Source organism: Hyalella azteca, unplaced genomic scaffold, assembly GCF_000764305.2.
Source record: "Hyalella azteca isolate HAZT.00-mixed unplaced genomic scaffold, Hazt_2.0.2 contig385, whole genome shotgun sequence".
In the NCBI taxonomy this organism is placed as follows: Eukaryota; Metazoa; Arthropoda; class Malacostraca; order Amphipoda; family Hyalellidae; genus Hyalella; species Hyalella azteca.
Genome location: NW_025930738.1, coordinates 67,007 through 88,000, shown reverse-complemented (window position 1 = coordinate 88,000; position 20,994 = coordinate 67,007). Strand labels below are relative to the sequence as shown.

The window sequence follows — 20,994 nt, the reverse complement described above, 5'->3', positions numbered from 1 at the left end:
CCAATGAATAAATTACAAAAATTAGTAATTATTCAAGCGTATTGCCATAGTAGTTATCGTGTCGTGATGTTCCCAAAATCTAAAATTTCATTTTTGGCAGTGGAATCACTGAGCATCGCAAAACATGGTTTCATTTGTTGTTGTTACATATCCCGATCAAATTCGGCTTAACTAGGTAATTATAGATATATGCAAATAACCCCTCAAATTCAGCAAATTATCCTAGTCGAGCTGCTAAACCAACGAAAATATATCTCAATAGATTTCAATTATTGCCCCATGTTCGTCGTCGTCAGAACGGGTCGTGGGCGGGAAACTTAATGCTCAAGAACCGACACAACGAGTTCCCCTCCGACATCTTCCTGACGCTCGCTTGCTGCGATGCTACGCTACTCATAGGTGTGGCCCAGTAGGTTAGGTTAGGTTTGGTTTGGTTAGGATAAATTGGTAAAGAATGAAACGATGTAATTTCCCAATGATGAAATGCGTCAAGGATGATATGTCTCTTAAATGAGGTTGTAGGATAATTGAATTAAGGCCTCAAAAAATTACAAGCCTGCCTTGTGCGGCATCGGCGCGGCTCAAACACGGCTTCAAATTTTGTTCGTGCAAACTAATCATTTGTTCGCGCTGAAGATTGAGTCGGAAGGCCGTGTTTTCTTGGTATGTGATATGCGTTCATATACGAAGTTTGACAGGAAATAACTTGAAAAATGAACATGATTTGACACCGTTTGCCTGGCGCTGCCTGCCGAATTCAATTGGCGTGCTGTGATTTGCTGTCTTCTGTTGACGGTTGTTGACTCGACGATCGTTTGTTAGGTGTTTACCGGAAGGCCAAGCGTGACGAATGATGATTTAGCCGTTTTTAGCGGCAACTATTGACTGATTTTGACTTGATGACAGCGTTTGACTGGCAATGACTTGATGGCATGGTTTGACTGGAGTTGACCTGGAGATATCACTTGACGGTTGGTAACTATATATAGAGTCATGTTGCTACTTGACGTTCTATAATCGATGAATAAAGTTGCGCTGCATTTCATTTAAGAGGCCATGATCAGTCGCGTTTATTTTTTTTCTGTGCAATCAAAGTATTTATTGAATGAGAAAATAATTTTTCGCAGCAAAGCTTTTTTCTGCCAAACCTCTTCATACTTTATTTCGCAGGTAACCTACCATTGAGCCTACCCTTACCTTGCAGCAAGGTAACCTACCCTTGAGCCTGCCCTTACCTTATAGCGAGGTAACCTACCATTGAGCCTGCCCTTACTTAATAGCGCAGATAGCCTACCATTGAGCCTACCCTCACGTATTGCGCAGGTAATGCCGTCACCCGCAGGCCAGAGCAGGTCAAGGTGATTGAACTACCTTCGTACGACATGAACATGAAGGTCATCGTGGGCATGTCCATCCCTCCGCAGCCTACCGGCATTCAGGTTTATTAATTAATGTTGCAGCTTGTAATATTAATGATAATTTAATTTTTCACATATTTGTAGCAAATTGCTTGTTTCCTCTTCCCTCACTTGTTATCTGATTATCAAAATTATTATAAGTTTATTTATTACATATTAAAGGCCAGAACAACTCAGAATTCAAATGTGACTTGCGAATACTGTAAATCTCTAGCGGCAGTGTTGATCACAGCTCAAAAAATGTATGAAAGTTTCATGAAATTAGGGACATAACTAGTAAAATTCATTAATTGCAGTTCATTATTTATTGATTGCAGTTCAGGAGCATTCTGCAGACGAGCCCCTGAGATTCTACGAGTACGTCGGAGTCTTATATGATGTTATCGAGGCGCTGTAAATTGTAAGACAACTCACCGTGATCAGCGTTAACAGCCACCGGTTCCGGTTATCACGACATGCGCCATTAATTGCGGCAATATACTGGTGTTTTAATGGCCATGCTTTCGTTTCTCGCATCACATGTGGCTAAAGTTCCAGGGCCTATACTTTCAAAAAAGTTACGAGATCGTAAGTTCATCGGCTAATCACTGACGGGCTTTCAAGCAAAATCCACCAATCATAGACAAGAAAATAGAGCGCAAGTACTTACGTTCACTTAGCGAATTTTGAAAGTATGGCCCCTGAGTATCAGGATTGGAGCAGAGAGGCGCGGGTTCGATCCCAGCTCTCTGGTCAGAATCGGAAAGGAGGCCGGGCGGTTAAGTACAACAGAATTGGAGCAGTGAGTTGCGAGTTCGAGACCGCACAATGCTGTGAATGTTCCGCGATGTCAAGAATCGGCGACAGGCCTAAGGCATAATAAATGCGGAAACCGCTATATTATATTATTATATTATAACCGCCTCATGTTTGTGTCATAAATTCCACGTGCTCGCATCATAACCACCTCATGTTTGTGTCATAAATGCCACGTGCTCGCGTCATAAGTGCGCCGTTCTTGTTACATAAATGCCACACGCTCGCGTCATAAGTGCGCCGTTCTTGTTACATAAATGCCACACGCTCGCGTCATAAGTGCGCCGTTCTTGTTACGTAAATGCCACGTGCTCGCGTCATAAGTGCGCCGTTCTTGTTACGTAAATGCCACGTGCTCGTCGCATCACGACAGTCTTTTCCCCGCGTCAGATCCGCACATTCAAGATCACGTCGCGTGCAGTGAACGCCCACGCGTACGTAAACGCCGCGTTACGCCTGCCGCTGGACACGAGCTATAAGGTGACGGCGGCGCCTCGAATTCTCTTCGGAGGCCTCGGCAAAAAATTCGTGAGTGGAAAAACATTTTATTGGAATTTGATGAGTAATTTACTAATGTTTCAGCCTCAAGATCAATTTTTATTCATATAAATTTGTTAATATCATGACTTGAAGCTCTATTTACTCTTGTAAGGTAATGGCCTGCAAAACAAAGATGAATAAAAGAAAGCATTTCGGACGTTACTTTGTATCTTGACTTTTGTTCCCGCGTTCACATCAGTGGCAAGATTATTGGCATATGATGATTTATACTAGCTTATTCTAATCCAGATTACAGCTGCCAAGACAGAACAGTACCTGGTGGGCAAGGACTTGTCAGACGCGTCGGTGGTGCAGGAGGCCGCCGGTGTATTGGCCAGTGAAGCGGAGCCTGAGGCGGACCCTGAACAAGGCAGCATACCCTACCGCCGCTCGCTTGTCCAGACGCTCTTCTACAAGGTCACATGTCACTGCCATTTGAATTTTAAACCTCGTTTTATACGTAATAAAATTAACCATTTGTCCAATACGGTTGCTTTCCAATGATTATAGATGCATCATTGCGCTCATTGATAGACAGGTAAACGCAGCTTTTGCTTCAAATAACATGCATTCCCATTCAATTTTACACATTTACTTGTCTCCTAGTTTTAAATCTATGCTGTTTCGAACTCTTTTTTAAGCACGTGCGATTAATGACCAGAGAATTCGTTGTTTTTAATTTTCATATGATTTTCCCCACAAACAAGTGTAATTATTATAAGTTATGTATTAAAATTGTGCACTGAGAATGATTCTAACCTCAGGCTATCGTGAGCATCTTAATGGACGATGTGAGCCCCAGGATTCGATCAGCTGGCGACAAAATCAAGCGCGGGGTAAACTCCGGCCAGCAAGAATTCGACGAAAACTCAGATATTTGGCCTCTCGGCAAGGCCATTCCCAAGTTGGAGTCTCTCATTCAAGTGGCAGGTTAATACGTGCATTTTACGCTTACTTCCTAGTATCCTTAGTATATGTTTCGGACGTAGCAGTCCCAGGCATCGATGGATCGACACCTCTGACTATCGCGCATCTACCCCCAATGGGCTAGCCGATGCGCGATGCTGTTCTTTGCTTCTCGCCGCCGTTAGTGGTGCAGGGGCGGACGATCAGGGATTGTGCCCAGAAACACGTCCATTCGATCATCTCTTAAAGGACTCCAGGGTGAACTCCCCCTCTCTTAGATCCTTTGGTAGAACGTTAAACAGCCTCGCCCCTGCTAAGGAAAGAGATCCTTCCCGCAGAGTTTGAAATCGCATCCAGATCTGTTACGTAGTGAGGGATTCCTGCACAATCTCTCCCTTATGGCAGACGTGGTTATGATATGTTTCAATCCTGAAGGTCTCGCTTCCAAAGTTTGGTGCCATTCTGGTTATTATTTTCCATGTGTACCCAATCAGGTCCTCTCGTGGTGTAGGTCTGAGCTGATTCCCAATACCAATTGTTGTCTCGACCAACACTAGTCGATGGTCTGACAGTGTGGTCTCCTCAACCTGAACATCAGCTACCAATTCTTTATTGCTGGTGAAGAATAGATCCAGGATATTGTGTTCTCTTCTTGTCGCCCGTACCTGTGGACTTAACGGATGATCCCTAGCTAATCAAAGTAGTTTTGTTGCCTTCTTCATGTCCTGATCTTTGCGAAGTCCTAAACAGTCCTACCACGCATCGTATGCGTGGTAGGTTAAAATCCGAAACGTTAGCTGTTGATAACTGAAATGTTATGATTAGTTGCACAGAAAATTTTGTTTAACTATACATTCGTGCATAATTGATTCAGATCGTTTGAGTTTGATACGAACGCAGCAAGGTAAAATAGATCCTATCACCTGACTACGTTGAAATAATTTTATCTTATTGGTACAATACACATGTTACTCACAATGAAGAATTATGGTAGTAATATCGTTAAGAAACACACATCGCCAACAATTTTGCTGCCATGCCCGCGGAGCTTCAGTCGCAGTTCCATTCCATTTCCGTCTCCATTCAGTCAGCTAGGAGTGTGTTATTGTTTCTGGATTGAAGTCAAAATTATTTTTCTACAACTTATATAGAAGAATCATTGTAATAACACCGCTAAATACTCGCAGGTGAAGCGGAGTACGGCGATGACGTTGCTGCGATGCCCGGGGAGTTGCAGGCGCAGTTCGTACTCGCCCGGTACGCAAACGCCCGCATCGACGCCATCGACGCTGCCGCCGCTCTCGTCCGTCCGCATTACCTTATACAAATTTATAAATTCGCTCTTAAAAGTATTTTGCTGCTCAAAAGTTATATTTTGAAAACATGGTTGACTACAAATGAGCTGCCTAACCTGAACGATTTGATAACTATATATATTATTTCACATTTATATAAAATATTACGGCTACTCATTTGCCTTAGAAAATTGTAATATTAAGCTCGAAATTTTAGTTAAACTGTACATGAAACACGACATTGATAAAAGGAAAATCTGTGTGGTAATGGCATCATTTATTGCAGTAATGGCTTACTGCAAGAGCGAAGAATTGGCTTTCTGCAAAGCATTGATCTCGTTTATTGGCGGCAAATTTAGCACCGATGATACCTTTAGGCTCCCAATGTTGCCTGCTGAGTCATCAGTTAAACGGTATCATTTTTACAGGCTATGCCAGGCGTGGTTGATTTCGTGACAGCAGTAGACATCCCTGGCAGGAATTCCTTCTTCTACGGTCCATTATCCTTATTTCCTAATACTGATCCCGTAAGTAGCTACCGGTTACTTTGAAAATAATATTCATACAGATACACAAGGAATAATTAAATATTACAACGCTGCTATAAGATTATGAAGAATTTGGCACAACTGTAGCAATGTAAGAGATTTCGCAATATTTAGTTAAGCTCGTTTGCAAAACAGCTTTTCGCCACGGATCGTGTGATCTACCACGGCCAACCGGTGGGTTTGATCGTTGCTGAGGACCGAACCACGGCGCACGCGGCGGCCAAGCTTGTCAAGGTTACCTACTCTGATATCAAGACGCCAATTCTCACCATCCAAGAATCCATCAAGCAGAAACGACTGAAGGCCTGTATCGACAAAAACGGGAAAACCGTCGACGCTGTAACTGAGGGTGACCCCAATGTCGAAGGCAGGCATTTATTACATTGAAAATAAAGCATTGAAATAAGTGAAACAATGACCGCAAAACGTCTCTAACATTTACTTACATTTGCATTTATTAAAAATCCCTACCATTTACTAGTCACCCTTGATTTTATTTAACCTGTTCATAATTACCTTATCTGTATCAGCCTAAGAATTGTCAGAGTGAATGATGAGCGAAGTAAACACGAGCGAAATAAGCCTGATCCAGAAAAAATATCACTAAATGTATAGATACTGCATTTAACTGCACTAAATACAGGGTCAAGAGGGCACAGGACGTAAACCTTTTACCGCCCGAACGATTTATTATTCATGTACGAATGACATTAGAGGAAGGTTAAAAAGCGGTCCTAATAGACCGTGAACAAATGTAGACGCGGGAACCATTCATTCAGATCTGGCTCACGTTGAAGCTCTTTTATCATTCCGATACTGTTCATGTGGTGTGTTCTAGCTTCTACTTTCTTTATTTTAAAGAGTGAGAGAAAATTATCCCCATAAAAACTGTAACTTCGACTTTCAGCAACGCTAACACAACAGAATTAAAAATTGTCGATATTTTTCGAAGGTTTGCTGCACCGCGCAACTAACAAGATTAAAGGAGCAGTTGAAGTGAACACGCAGTACCACTTCGCCATGGAGCTGATGTTCGCTCGGGTCATCCCTATAGAGGATGGCTACGATGTCGTCTGCGCCACGCAGGCACCCACTGAGACACAGACGGTTATAGCCGACGTCCTGGGAATCGACGCCAACAGGTGCAGTCGAGCGACATGGTTCTGTAGGCAAGGGCATCTCAGTCAACTGAGGTTATGGAACTAGGGTGTGTATGCTCCCCCTAGGAGCATACGCCTACCAGGAGCTTTGTGCAAAATCAAATTACTAATAAATGTTTTGGGAAAGATCGGACCAGTTGAGGAGGCGTCTCGTCCTACAATTGTTGTTGGTTGGAGATGTGGGCTACAATTAAGCACCGGTGAACCAACGGCGAAGATGCCATTCACTGGCGATTATTGTACGGTTACGTAAGGTTGCATAGTTCCCTATTACATATGGGCGCGGATATACCGAGTGCGGGTTGTACGCTTTGGAAAAAGCAGGATTTTTTTTCGTAGTGATTGATTGGAATACGAGCCATTTGAATACCTCTTGAACGTGTTTTTTGTATTGACAAATAGATAAACAGAGAGTTTGCTCATGTTGTTATTGCAGCGTTAACATCAGCGTACGGCGCCTGGGGGGCGCTTTTGGGTGTAAGATCACCCGCTGCAACCTGGGCGCATGTGCGGCGGCCGTGGCTGCCCATAAAACACGTCGGCCTGTGCGTCTCTTCCAAGACCTGTCGACGACGATGGCGGCCTGTGGATGGCGAGAGTTCTATTACGCCACATACGACGTAAGTCACCTGTACTTCTTCGCTATGATTCAACGCAGTGCAATAGGAGTTGCAAGCACGTCAAGATATGTTTTCAAGCATTTATAAGAGTATTTCATCTCGCAACGTGCAAATTCGTGACGATGGAAATGTTGATTGCTTCCATCATAACGATCGTGGCAAGTGTTTAATACAACTAAAATAATTTCAATCATTCTTCAGAAATACTAAAGTTTTGAAACTTTTTTGTCCCTTATCACCTTATTTCATTGTTCATATTGTTTGTTAGGTGCGATCGTGCGTTTATTCAAATCCATTAACAAACAAAATTTTGAAATAAGGAAGAAGCTTCCGTTTTTGGTGGCAATTATTTAAATGATCCTACTTGAATTGAACATACATCTGAGTAATTTATGAAACCCGGCATTGATTTGTCGATACGAAGTCTATTTTCTCTTTACTGACGAAGTTTTCGTGTTAAAACAACGATTTTCTCTATCACTGACACCTCTGATTTTTGAATGCATTATATTTTTGAAGGTTGGGTTTGACAACACAGGCAAGTTTGAGGCGGTAAACGTGAATCTTTATTCGGGTTCCGGACACTCCGCCAACGAATCTTCTCTAGAGTCTGCAACGGAAATCATTGCAAACGCCTACCAAAGCCCCACCTGGAACGTCGTACCCAAGAACGCCTTGACCGACACCTCTGCCAACACCTGGTGTCGAACTCCCGGTATGAGCAAATGTTCTGTCGACACATGGTGTCGAACTCTGGGTATATCCATATGCTCGACCAACACATGGTGTCGAACTCCCTGTATGTCCATATGTTTGACAACACATGGTGTCGAACTCCCGGTATGACCATATGCTCGACCAACACATGGTGTCGAATTCCCGGTATGTCCATATATTCGACCAACACATGGTGTCGAACTCCCGGTTTGTTCATATGCTCGACCAACACATGGTGTCGAACTCCCGGTGTGTCCATATGCTCGGCCAAGACATGGTTTAGAAATATCGGTATGTCCATTTATATGCTCTGCCAACAGATGGTATCGAACTCCCGGTATGACCAAATGCTCTGTCAACACATGGTGTCGAACTCCAGTCATGTCCATTTGTTCAGTCAACACAAGGTGTCGAACTCCCGTTATGCCCAAATGTTCGGCTAACCCATGGTGTCGAACTCCCGGTACGTCAATATGCTCGGCCAACTCATGGTTAATCAATGACTAACATTCATAATAGTTCTGTCACCACAGACAGCAGATCATCCGTTACAAATAGTAAGCCGAACAAAACCATTCGTTGGATAGCTTGTAGGAATATAGTGTCTGCCTCACCGGGTGTTGAACACTATTCTTTCTACTAAATTTGGAGTGACCCGCTTTCGTGTTGAATGTGTGACGGAAGATTTCATGCATGTGGCCACCATTTTCGCGAAATTATGTTATATATATATGTGCAGTTGCAAGTTCATAGTTACTGATAAATGTCAAGTGATTGTGAACGCTGGATACCTTTAGGCATTCACAAAAAAAAGTTGTCCGCTTGAAAAGGTCGATCAAACCTCGGACAAGCTGAGTGTCTTAAGTTGGCATTAGCTGCTGAAAAGGTGGTTGAATAACTTTCGCACTTGATTGACATTTTCAATTAATTTCTTTACTATTTTTACATGGACAAAAGTTTTGGGGATTTTAAAGATATTAGATAATTAATAAGAGTCGACGAAAAGAAGCTGCAAGCTATCTCCCAGTGTTATTTTTTTCTTCTATTGAACATGAAAAATAGATCAACTATCACGCAGTGGAATGTTTTCAATGATCTCTTACAATTCAACATTTTTAAATTATCACAGGAGGAATTACTTCACTGTAATCAGTGTAATGGAACGATTCGGAGTTTTAAATTTAACAATTGTCTGTTTGGTTCCTATTATTCATGATAATGTTTTATAATGATATTGGTTGATCAGGTCATGTGGCGGGCCACGCGGTGATTGAGACAATAGTTGATCATGTCGCGGTCCACCTGAACAAAGACCCTCTAGAGGTGCGGGAGGTGAACCTCACCCCCACTGTACAACCCAACAACCAAGCCAACGTCTTTAAAGACTCCATTCTGCCGTTGCTCAAAGAAAAGGCCATGATCGCTCAAAGGAAACAAGAGGTCGAGCAGTTCAATAAGGTCTGTCTTTCCCCATACTATGGAGCTATGAGGTGGTCTATTTCCATGCATAGTAGGGCATTTTTTAAATAAAAAAGAGAGTACCCGGCTACAAATAAAAAGAGAGTACCCCATAGTAGCCGGCTTAAGAAGTACTAAAAAAGTACTCTGCTACAGCGAGAGATGCTACTCTGATGCACAGACGTAATCCAGCTCATCTCGATCGCTATGCGCCGCGTAACCCTAAAAGTCATGGAATTAATTAGGCAAAATCAATTTTAAACATTTGGAGCATCAGTAAAATTTCATGTTAGTTTATCGGTAACATTAATCCTTCTACGTTACAATCATTTGCGCCCAGGGTAACAAATACACAGGTGCAATTCATCACATTCTTTCATAAGACAAATTCGGCCCAAGTCGTGGACATTTGATGGAAAACAGACAAGACAGTTCGTCCCCTTATGACATTCTGGGGACTTCTACCAACTAACATTAGTAACATCAGCAATGATCGGTGCATGGTGTGAAGAATTCTTCCACTCCAATTTCAATATGTAAAACCTGCTTATATCACCTATGTATCATTTCTCTTCATACCGAATAATAATTTGTGTCATATAAACTATCTTCCAGGAGAATCGTTGGCGTAAACGCGGGCTTTCGGTGATCCCCATGAAGTACGATTATACATATTCGCCATTGTTCCGCTACACGGCACTCGTGTCTATCTACGCGCACGACGGTACCGTTGCCATTACCCACGGTGGCATCGAGATGGGACAAGGAATTAACACCAAGGTGAACCCAGCCAATATTTCTGTGTCCAACTGCACTTGATAATTGTTATCTTACGACAACCGAATGAAAAGCTATGAGCACTGTCTATGTTTACACCATGTCTATGCAGCGAATTGTAAAAAATATATTTAATGTATAAAAATGACAATGACTAGGGTAATTTTCTCCATGAGAAGTAAACTTTTGTTTCATTTGCTAAGAGATAATTACTCGTCAGATTAGTAACTGATTTCTGAGACACTTATAATCGACAAATTCATTTTTGTTACTTTTATAACCATTCAAAGATCAATTGTAAACAAATAGTATTACAATCGTTAACCAAAATTCACTGTAATATTTTGAGGAGCAGAAATAGAAGGATTTCAAATTTATTTATTTTACGTTTATTTCTTATTATTCAGGAATAAATAAAATCATTTCCAATTTATTTTTTTTACATTTATTTCTTATTATTCAGGTAGCCCAAGTGGCTGCAGCAACGCTTGGGATATCCCTTGACTTGATTAAAATCAAACCCACGACGACGACCTCTAACGCCAACACCGCCCTCACTGGCGGCTCATACGGCACTGACACTGTGTGCCATGTCAGTCCAATAAATAAATATATCCCTATAACATGAGTCATTAAGACGTAGGCTTATTTTATAATGCAATATGAACCCCTAAATGACTTGAAAAATAAAATATTTGTTTTCGATGCTGCTAGGGCATATCTATAAAAAATTCACGCAGACTCCGTGCTTGGATCAAACAACCGATGACAGGATGAACTGATGCCTGATGAATTTCCAGTTCAATAAAAATAATAGTAATAATAAACGTTTTAAGCTGTTTAGTATTCGTAACTACAATCCTGGATGCTTGTTACGATACTAAATTATGAATCAGGAAAACTGTTCATAAAAATGTTCTTGCAGCTGTTAAGATAGATAATGTTGAACACGTGTTCCTACTTCGTGAAAAATAATTGTTTTGCTTCTCACACAAGCCTACGAGTGCACCGATATATATGTTTTTCCGATATGAACATATCCGATATATGTTCATATATATATATGTATATGAATATATATCGGATAGATCGGATATGTATATCCGATATATGTTCTCTAGTCATAGTTTAAGAGTTGAATTTATCTCAACAGTTGCGCTGCCATTTAAATGAAGGCCATAGAAATCTCATTGTAGTTCATAAATCCCACACAGGGTGATTCTATTGTTATTGTAGTGCATGGAGATGAAGATTTAACTCTCATTTATTTCTTTTCTTTGGTTACTTTTTTTATTGATTGATATATCATTCCTCAGAGGATATCCAAAATCTATTTGTTGGCCACTTTCACGCAGACTCCGTGCTTGGATCAAACAAGCGATGACAGGATGAACTGATGCCTGATGAATTTTCTGTTCAATAAAAATAATAGTAATAATAATAATAATAATATAACGTTTTAAGCTGTTTATTATTCGTAACTACAATCATGGATGCTTGTTACGATAATAAATTATGAATAAGGAAAACTGTTCATAAAAATGTTATTACAGCTCTTTAGATACGTAATGTTGAACACGTGTTCCTACTTCGTGAAAAGAAACTTATAGGCTTCTCACACAAGCCTACGAGTGCACGCGTTCGTATAATAATTATTGTAAAGATTCATTATTACTAATTACAATCATTAGTTCTGCAAAATAAGTATATATGACTGCATTGATTAATAATAATTATTAATTTCTGCATCAATATCATATATTGAATGTTACTAATAAAATGGCCCATACTGGCATGACCTGATTATGGCGCGTGCGCATCACTTCGATCAAAGGTTTTCTGAAATAAATAATTTGACAGTTACATGCGAATAGTACCCTCAAATAATTGCCTCCTGTTTAATCAGTCTTTTATGGTTCCGAAAAATATTTTCTGAAAATTCCATAAGCCATAATTTGCATTGACATGAAACCAATTGATTGAGAAAATTTGACTACCAGTCAATATATTTTGATGTGAGACACTTTGACACATCTGATTTCAAGATCAATTAATTCTAAATAAGGCTCCAAATCATGGCAGAAAGTTGCATACAAAATGTTAATTTGTTCAAAACGCACAAGCTATGCGATCGTGTAATGATATCGTGTTATGATCAGTCCTTGAGTCTCAAGTTTTACTGACAACATATACACGTCATTTCGAAATGTAACAATCTTATTTCAATCCGATATATGTTCTCTAGGCATAGTTTAAAAGTTGAATTTATCTCAACAGTTGCGCTGCCTGATATATAATTTAAATGAAGGCCATCGAAATCTCATTGTAGTTCATAAATCCCACACAGGGTGATTCAATTGTTATTGTAGTGCATGGAGATAACGATTTAACTCTCATTTATTTCTTTTCTTTGGTTACTTTTTTTATTGATTGATATATCATTCCTCAGAGGATATCCAAAATCTATTTGTTGGCCACATGTGATTTTGAATTATCATATTAAAGGAGTTAACAATACAGGGTTTTTAATCAGGTTAACTTTATCTCACCTATATAAGGCCATTAAGATTTGCTGCGAGCGGCTGAGGAAACGCATACGTGCCTTCAGCAGCACGCTGGACCAGCAACTCCTTCCGTGGCCGCTGCTCGTCAGGCTCTGCTTCCTGAAGGATATTGACCTATGCGAGCGCTATTGGTTAGTCTCTGAAACTCTCATCTTAACCCTAGTCTGCGTAACTGGTCTGTTGCCAACATGCTATAATTAAAGCCCAGTTAGCGTTACTGGTTAGTTGCAAACATGATCGGGTTCCAAAGGCCGGATCCCTTGTGAATCAAGTCACGAAAAATTCAAGAATCGTCAACAGGCCATGGGCCTATTTTCTTCAATGCCGACACTTCTATTCTATACTATTCTATGACAAAACCTTAGTCAACCATGCAGGTCTGTTGCTAACATGACAAAACCAAAGTCAACGCTACTGGTGGGGGTAAACACAACAGAACCCCAGTCAGCGCTACTGGTCAGTATAGCAAACATAATTAAATTCCAGTGAGTAACATACGTATAATAATTTTCTAAGTTCTTTTAGGTGTCAGTCTTCCTTCTAATGTCCCCTTCATGTAATTATTTCATTAAGTTTTGTTTAAATTTGACAGGACTTTCTCTAAGCAGCTGCCCAAGAGCTATATCGTTTGGGGAGGCACTTGCATAGAAGTGGAGATAGACGTACTCACCGGCATGTATATCGTAAGTTATAAAATAAATTTGAGGTCTGAGTTTAATTATTTCAAGGTTACTTATTGTCAAGGCAGTTCTCAAATTTTTGCCCTATGTTAGCACAATTTCGATGCCTGCGCGTATGCCACGCCAACTTGACGTAATAGAGAGAAGGTACAAATTCTATGAAGTCGGATCGAATTGTAGAAAAGGTCAGACCTCTCAATAATATCCGAAATTTTCAACCGTTTGCTGAAATAGTTTCTCTTCAGTATAATTTTGAAACTAAGTAACTGAGTCGTGCTAATGCAGCTACAGAATAGATTGTCTCCAAAGAAAATTTTCTCGTGAACTGTTCTGCATTACGCAAATCATTATTTGGATCATTCAGAGCTATATTCATTATTCTAAAATATACTAATCCAAATTATTTCATTTATTAAATTTGTTTCTTAGAGTTCAACAATTAGAAACTTTAAAAGGATTGTAAATTTGCTAAAGAATTTATTTTTGAGCACCAACTGTCATGGAACATGCGTTTTCATCACCCTATACTACCACACCTTAAATGTAGGTTTCGTTAGCGACTGTGCGTGCCAAGAAATGTGTCTGCGAGTGATCAGCAAAGACCACATGTTTCATTTATCCGGCATTATTGACACTGAAGTTTGCATCTCCACAGCGCAGTCACCCTGGAGTCCCAAACGCTGAATGGACGGTTTATGTGTCATCAGAACATGAGCTCTCCGGATGCACTATGCATGTTTATAAAATGATTAGGTACTTTAATAAGACAGAATTCGTTGGCAGCCGGCAGGATCGTAGTAATGTGGTACTCACTGTAGAAATACGGCAGCCTGATGGCCGAAAGTAATGGCTGTGTACCCATACTGTACTCGTTCCTCTGTAATGACAATTATACTGTGATATGTTATAATCACGCCGTGTTGAGAGCGCTATCGTTTTTCCTCACCCATCACTTTAGTCGTAGAGTCATTGTCCTTTGGTGCATTGTATTAGTTGCATATAATAAGGGGGCACCAAAATGTTTGCTTCGTGATAAATGAAAGTAATACTTAATTTATTTCCGTCATTTATCTTGAGCATATTGATACAGCATGAGGCAAGAGAATGGATACACGGGTTTCTTCTTCGACCGTCTGGCTGAAGTACCCTTTTGACAGTGGGCATTACATTGCTATAAACTACTCAGCCACAAATTGGTTCCTCTCAATTAAAGTGTCCAGTCCGACATATAACTCTCGTCTCAACGTCAGCTGATCTCTCACTAATAGCAGTAGAGACACTTCCATGAATGTTAATTAACAATCGAAATACCTTGGCTGATTCATCTTCACATCGTAAACCTCATGTTCCTGAAGCGCTGTATGATTTGATGAATATTTGGTTGCAAATGTTTCATATTTTTAGCATGGTATAATACTGGACGTATATTTGGACGTATAATACTGGACGTATATATAATACTGGACATCTTGGACGTATATTTTCTTATAAGACACGTCGAGCTGACGTGATAGAGGACGCTGGACGAAGCTTGTCCCCCTACGTGGACGTGGGGCAGGTGGAAGGCGCCTTCGTGATGGGCCTTGGACTGCACACCTCAGAGTACCTGCAGTTTGATGCCAAGACTGGCGAGAAACTTGTCACTGGCACGTGGGTAAGTCGAGGAATACAAGGTTGCATTATTTCTTACTCTGAAAAGAAGTCTAATATAGAGAGATTTAAAAAGTTTTAATTTGAGGTAGAGGCATTAAAAATAACTGGTTTATTATTAAAATAGGCGATAATAATAAGTAAGAAGTGCAAAAGGGAAAAATATAACTCAGTACTCACTGCAGTGAGTGACTGCAAGAGAGCGCATTTTCTTGTCGACAAAAACGTGAAGTCACGGACGGACAGACAGACGGACGGACATGGCGAGCACAATAGTGCATTTTTTCCATAAATGAGAAAATGCGCTAAAAATTTCTAAATTAAAACCCAATCAGGAGTACAAGCCTCCCACGGCCCTGGACATTCCAGCAGATCTTCGCGTGACGCTCCTGTCGAATGCGCCTAACCCCTTCGGCGTGCTCAGCTCGAAAGGTTATTCTTCTTTACTGAAAAATCTACTAAAAATATTTATTCCATTGGTTTTCTTTATTGTTTCTAGCAGTATACCGATTTAATTTTTAGAAACAATCAAAACAGATTTATTCTGAGAAAGTTGATATATACCAATATTTGTAAAACAAAAACAATATAGATTATAAGTTATCCACTCATCCTCCATGGTAGCGACTGGAGAGCCGCCGCTGTGCTTGGCGTTCGGGATCGTCGGCGCTCTCCGACAAGCCATAGCGGCCGCCAGGGCCGATGCCGGCGTCATGGGATGGTTTCATATTCGTAAGACAATATTATTTTTGTCGCAAAATTATTTATCACTATAGTTTCTTCCTATTACTTGATTCTGTAACAATATTTTCCAATTGAAAAATTGTATAAATGATGTAAATAAAAATGTCAGTGAATAACAATTTGAACCCGGCGTAGCTCGCGCAGTTTGAAAATTTGTATGGTGATGAGACTAAAAATCTTTGCCAGATCGAGGAAAATCTCGTAATGTCCACGTCCCCGTGATGGTAGTGCTAATGAGTCTAGTATTCTTATATATGCTAAGCGGTTTTATTATTCTTGTTCACAAAGGTTGCTTACTGCAATTGTTCACATTAGCTGTATCTATTTTACAGACACTTTCGTTCCGCAATTACAAAGACATTCTGATTAATGGTTGTAGTGACCTCATGTAACCACCACATATGGATTTCGACTACAAAGACATAACTTCGATTACGATCACCACATGAGACTTGACTTGTACGACAGTCCTCACATATGACGACTTCGATTACGACCACCACATGAGACTTGACATGGACTACAGTCCTCACATAAGACTTGTCTTCGACTACAGTCATCACATTAGACTTGACATCAACTGGAGTCACCACAAAAGACTCGAAGTTACTATGATTAATTTTGCTGGGTGTTATAGTTAAGCTCTTTGTCATGTTAGTGAGTTCAAACAAAATCTCTTTAGTGAGAATTGTCAATAATTAAATTTTTGTGTACGATGCTAGCAATTTCATTGATAAAACTCTCAGGAACTAATAATTGTTAGTTATAATTTCTAAAGAATAGGTAAGGCATAAATTTTCTTAAAGTTTTCTAAACGAAGACCCCTAGGAATACCCTGAACAAACTCAAGCTTGACCATTTCGTGACTGACTGGACTTATCTGTCCCAAACCACTAGGTACGAATAGCATTGATGACGGTAAATGAATCCGTGACAGAAGGGTTAGAGTAACTGGCGCTCTTAACTAGTGCAGGTCTGGGTAGCATGAACACAGCGGTTCGAGGCCTGTCGTATCTGGGATCTCGACTACTGAATTGCGACTGGTGCTCACCCGCCACGCTGGACGACCCGCCGCCCTCAACCCCTAATACAAGCGATAACCTCGAGTGCGTCTTCGCGTGCTCTCCCTACGGCAAGGTAAATGGCTGGGCTACTAAGTAAATGGCTGGAGCACTATTTCAGGAGCAATGTATATAATCGTTCTCAAAACCAAAACTCTTCAACTGAAATGAAATACATTCAAATAATTTTTTTTGTGTATCGGAATGTATTTATAAGTACAGAAATAACGGCCGTTAGAAATATTTTCCAATGCAGTGAACTCGATTGCGACGAGAGCTATAAGGTCGATGAAAGATAAATCTGTCACAAATAAAACTATTAATCTTAACAACTGAAGTCACAAACTTAATGCATGCATTTTAAATGCTTATTATTTGGGACAATATTGCCTCACGGGGAAGTGATCTAGGCACACTAGAGCAATGCTAGACCTAAAAACAGCACAGAAATACTAGCTCTAGAGAGCACGCAGCAATTATGGAACTGGAAAAAGCCCCGCAATATAAGATCTAGAATCTAACGGTTTAACCCAACTAAATTTATCTCAACCTAACCCAACCCAACATAACCTAAACAACCACTAAAACCCTAAAACCCATAAACCCAAAAACCCCAACACAAGCCGACTCGACCTGACCTGATCTGATCTTACCTGACCCAAGCCCAACCAAAACCTAACCCAACTTAACCTAACCTGATCCAGCCTAACCGAACCAAACATTGCCTAACCTAACCTTACCTAACCTCTTTCATAACTAACTACTGTGTAGGCCTGCCTCACTACCGTACCGATTGATATGAACGTGTCAGGTGGGCAAGGTGTTGACGTTCGTATCCTTGCTACTGTTGGCCTGGGGGGCGCTGTACTTCATGGCTGGCGACGTCGCTGCTGCGGGTGGAAACTTGTTCTCTCTCCTCGTCGTTTACGTCGCCTCAGTGATCGGTGGCAAACTCTCACAGGTAATATTTTTATTTATTATCTCAGCCTCACTAATATACTATTTTATATTTTAGAGTTATTATTTTTGTTCATTTTCTTATTTTTGAAGCTTCTCATGGTGGCATNTGATTGTACGAAAAATATATCCAATTCTGTAATAAATTCACTCCTAAGGTACATTTCTACTCGCAGACTGGGTCGCGAGAAAGCCAGTTTCACCATTTATGGGTCTTTTTCGTTCAAAATGAAAACTAAGTTCTATTATTACACAATGTCATTTATTGCATTTCGGTGATGGTTCACCAGTATTATTCTAAGAATTTCCCTAAATCCATGATACAAGTTACTCTAATTATCTAGTGAATTCATTTATGACGTTCTATATCCGCCACTAACCAAACGGCTGTAGCCATTCTTTGTTTGCCATAGGCAGTTTTGCTATCAAGTATAGTCTTTAAAGCACGTCAGTATTTATAAATGTTCTCTGCAGTTAACAGAGAACTTTTAAACTATTTTTATTATATCATCATCATTTATTTCTTGCAAGATATATTTATATGGTTATTCGTCCAGTCATTCTGGCCATATCCATAAAATAACCCATGTAAGAGAGGTTCACCGAAAATTCAAAGCCCTGCATTCCTCAGGGGCATAGCGGTTGTGGTAATTATTCTCCGAGGAGGACTGATTTTGGACCCAAAAGTCCTCAAGACTATGCCGTTCGTGATCTTCAGGCTCTCCAGTGTGCCGTGCATCGTCGAGACCGTCGTCGTTGCCGTCGTCTCTCATTTTCTACTCGGCTTTCCTTGGCTTTGGAGCTTCATGCTTGGGTATATTACTCACTTTTTTATATATAAGAATGAAGTCTCGTGGGTATATTATTTAAAATAAAACTGCAATTTAAATGCTGCCCTAAATGCATAGTTTGGCATTCTAAATGCACATGCATTTCAAGCATGGCCTAAACCCTTTCAAAATTCGGGGACCGCCAAGGCTTCGGCCGAATAGTTGCTGCACTCTGTGCAAAGTTATTCTGAGTCTGCTTGGCCAACTGATCGAAATCAGCTGCTGTTCGAAATCTCTTTTCCGACTTCATAGTCGCCTGAGAGTATGACAAGGGTTGGCCGAGCCGAGTCATACCGAGCTTGCAAGCTGCCCAGAGGCTGCCCTTCAATCCCTGAACCGAAGCGGACTTATACCCTACCCTAACAAAATTCGGGGACAGCCTAGGCTTCGGCCGAATAGTCACTACACTCGGCGCAAAGTTAATCTGGGTCAGTTGGCCAACTGATCGCAATCAGCGACTAGTCAGAACCTCCTGGCCGACTTTATGGTCTCATCTAAATTTTGTTATGGAATAAGATTTGTTTTAGGTCTCTCGATAACACATCGGTTCGACCCTTAATGTCCGATGCAAGGTGATATTGTTCTCGTCACGTTCAGTTTTATTTGTATAACGTTGCAGTATAGTACCACGACCTCGAATTTCCTACGTCTCAAGGCAACCTAGTTTTTCCGATGATTCGGTAAGATTCTTGTTTGAATATATAGTCTATTTTGTACCAATGTCAATTTTTTACCGATCTTTACTTGTTCACTAGGTAATTGAAACCGCAGTTGATTCATATACCAGTTATTATATCACGATTGAAGTTAATGTATTGTCATATTTCCACTTGTTACAGAAACCACTTTTGAACCAATAAAGTCCTGTATCGAATCATCTTTCACTCTCGTCGAAGGAAGCACGAAATTTCCTTAACAATATGTTATCAAAAATGGTCAAATGAAAGCTATGAGTTGGTTATCAGAGAAATTTTTAAACGTAATTTGATTTAGTATAATTCTTTTGTGATTTTGAAAAAGCTTAATATCAGGTTAAATTAAGATAATGATGATTGTTCAGGTTAACTTCATTTGAAAATTTGACTAAACCAACCATCCATTAAATTAACTGTATTAACATTATTTAACATTTATCAATAATTAACTTAAACATCATTAACAGTAAAATTAAACCTTATTTCAGGTTCATTTTGACAGCTGTCACGCCGCCAATTATAGTGCAGTGCCTGCTGCAGTTGTCGCTGCAGGGCTACGGTATCGATACCTGGGCATTGTGGAAGACCTACTGACTAACGACTTCGGCCTGTAAATTCGGATGAATTCACGGCTAATGATTTTGCATAGACCAATTGAATGTGCTTCATTATCAAGTCCTCAATCTTGGGGCTGTTCTGTCGAGTCTGAGAGCAGCACTGATGATTGTACCTTGGCTTTGCCAAGATTTATGTTTCCATGCACCCAACGGACAGCCGGTCAACGTGCCTTGTTTCAGCTGGGTGATATTGGCATGATGTGAAGCGCATTGCGTCACTTTTTTCTGCCGTGAAAGGATATTCATGTCTTTCCATACTGTTTCTTTACTGGATATGTTCGTCAGAGCGTCGAGATTGATCCACATGAATGTGTTACTGTGTTGAAACGTTTTTCTGGGATACTTGAAACAACTGGATATTCATCAAAAACAATATTTCCGAAAAGTTTGACTGAATGAAAAAAGTCGGAGAGAAAGGTTGACAGCCCTTCTTTCAAAGTCTTCGAATGTAAGTGGCACGTGGCTTACCCCGGTAATCAGCAGAGAGATGTACATTTTTTGTTCGTAGTAGCAGTGAGACGCAAGCGCTAAATAATCGAAATCCATTATGTTTTAATAAGCTCAAGAATATCCATGAATATAATGAATAGATTCTTCCTAAACTTAAAATTCACAATAAATCCAATGAGGGGAGTGAATCTTGAGCGACTTCAATGAATTGCAAATTGTCATTTATTATAAAGATTCATTATGTAGCTTCACGGAAAGTCATTTATTCCTGAAGGCAACATTGCAACTTCGGAGTCACAACTACAGTCGTTAAAGCAAAGAAAAGACGAACAAAGCATATTCAATGATTTTTTATTACACCTCGGGAGCGCAGCCGTGCACCACCAATTTTGTGCACCAATAAGCCCTGAATCGAACGCCTTGCATCTCTCCGGACATCTACCAATCAGCCGTGCACCACTCGGCTTTGTCCTCTTCCGGCCTTGACCACCACCCCTCCACCAGCCGTGCAC

At 40.4% G+C, this 20,994-nt stretch overlaps 1 protein-coding gene across 1 annotated transcript in view; it reads left to right on the top strand.

The window, feature by feature from the left end:
* Nucleotides 1-20,994, top strand: part of LOC108673679 (xanthine dehydrogenase 2) — a 46,959-nt gene that overhangs the window by 3,501 nt on the left and 22,464 nt on the right. Inside the window, exons 6-26 of the mRNA XM_018161537.2 lie at nt 297-399; nt 1,324-1,439; nt 2,604-2,741; nt 3,003-3,170; nt 3,518-3,683; nt 4,847-4,962; nt 5,383-5,481; nt 5,638-5,869; nt 6,455-6,644; nt 7,099-7,282; nt 7,802-7,997; nt 9,246-9,457; nt 10,073-10,237; nt 10,698-10,826; nt 12,793-12,929; nt 13,391-13,481; nt 14,971-15,132; nt 15,464-15,560; nt 15,753-15,860; nt 16,846-17,009; nt 17,745-17,894. Of these exons, the coding sequence (XP_018017026.2) occupies nt 297-399; nt 1,324-1,439; nt 2,604-2,741; nt 3,003-3,170; nt 3,518-3,683; nt 4,847-4,962; nt 5,383-5,481; nt 5,638-5,869; nt 6,455-6,644; nt 7,099-7,282; nt 7,802-7,997; nt 9,246-9,457; nt 10,073-10,237; nt 10,698-10,826; nt 12,793-12,929; nt 13,391-13,481; nt 14,971-15,132; nt 15,464-15,560; nt 15,753-15,860; nt 16,846-17,009; nt 17,745-17,894 (3,123 nt within the window). The remainder of the gene's footprint in view (nt 1-296; nt 400-1,323; nt 1,440-2,603; nt 2,742-3,002; nt 3,171-3,517; nt 3,684-4,846; nt 4,963-5,382; nt 5,482-5,637; nt 5,870-6,454; nt 6,645-7,098; nt 7,283-7,801; nt 7,998-9,245; nt 9,458-10,072; nt 10,238-10,697; nt 10,827-12,792; nt 12,930-13,390; nt 13,482-14,970; nt 15,133-15,463; nt 15,561-15,752; nt 15,861-16,845; nt 17,010-17,744; nt 17,895-20,994) is intronic.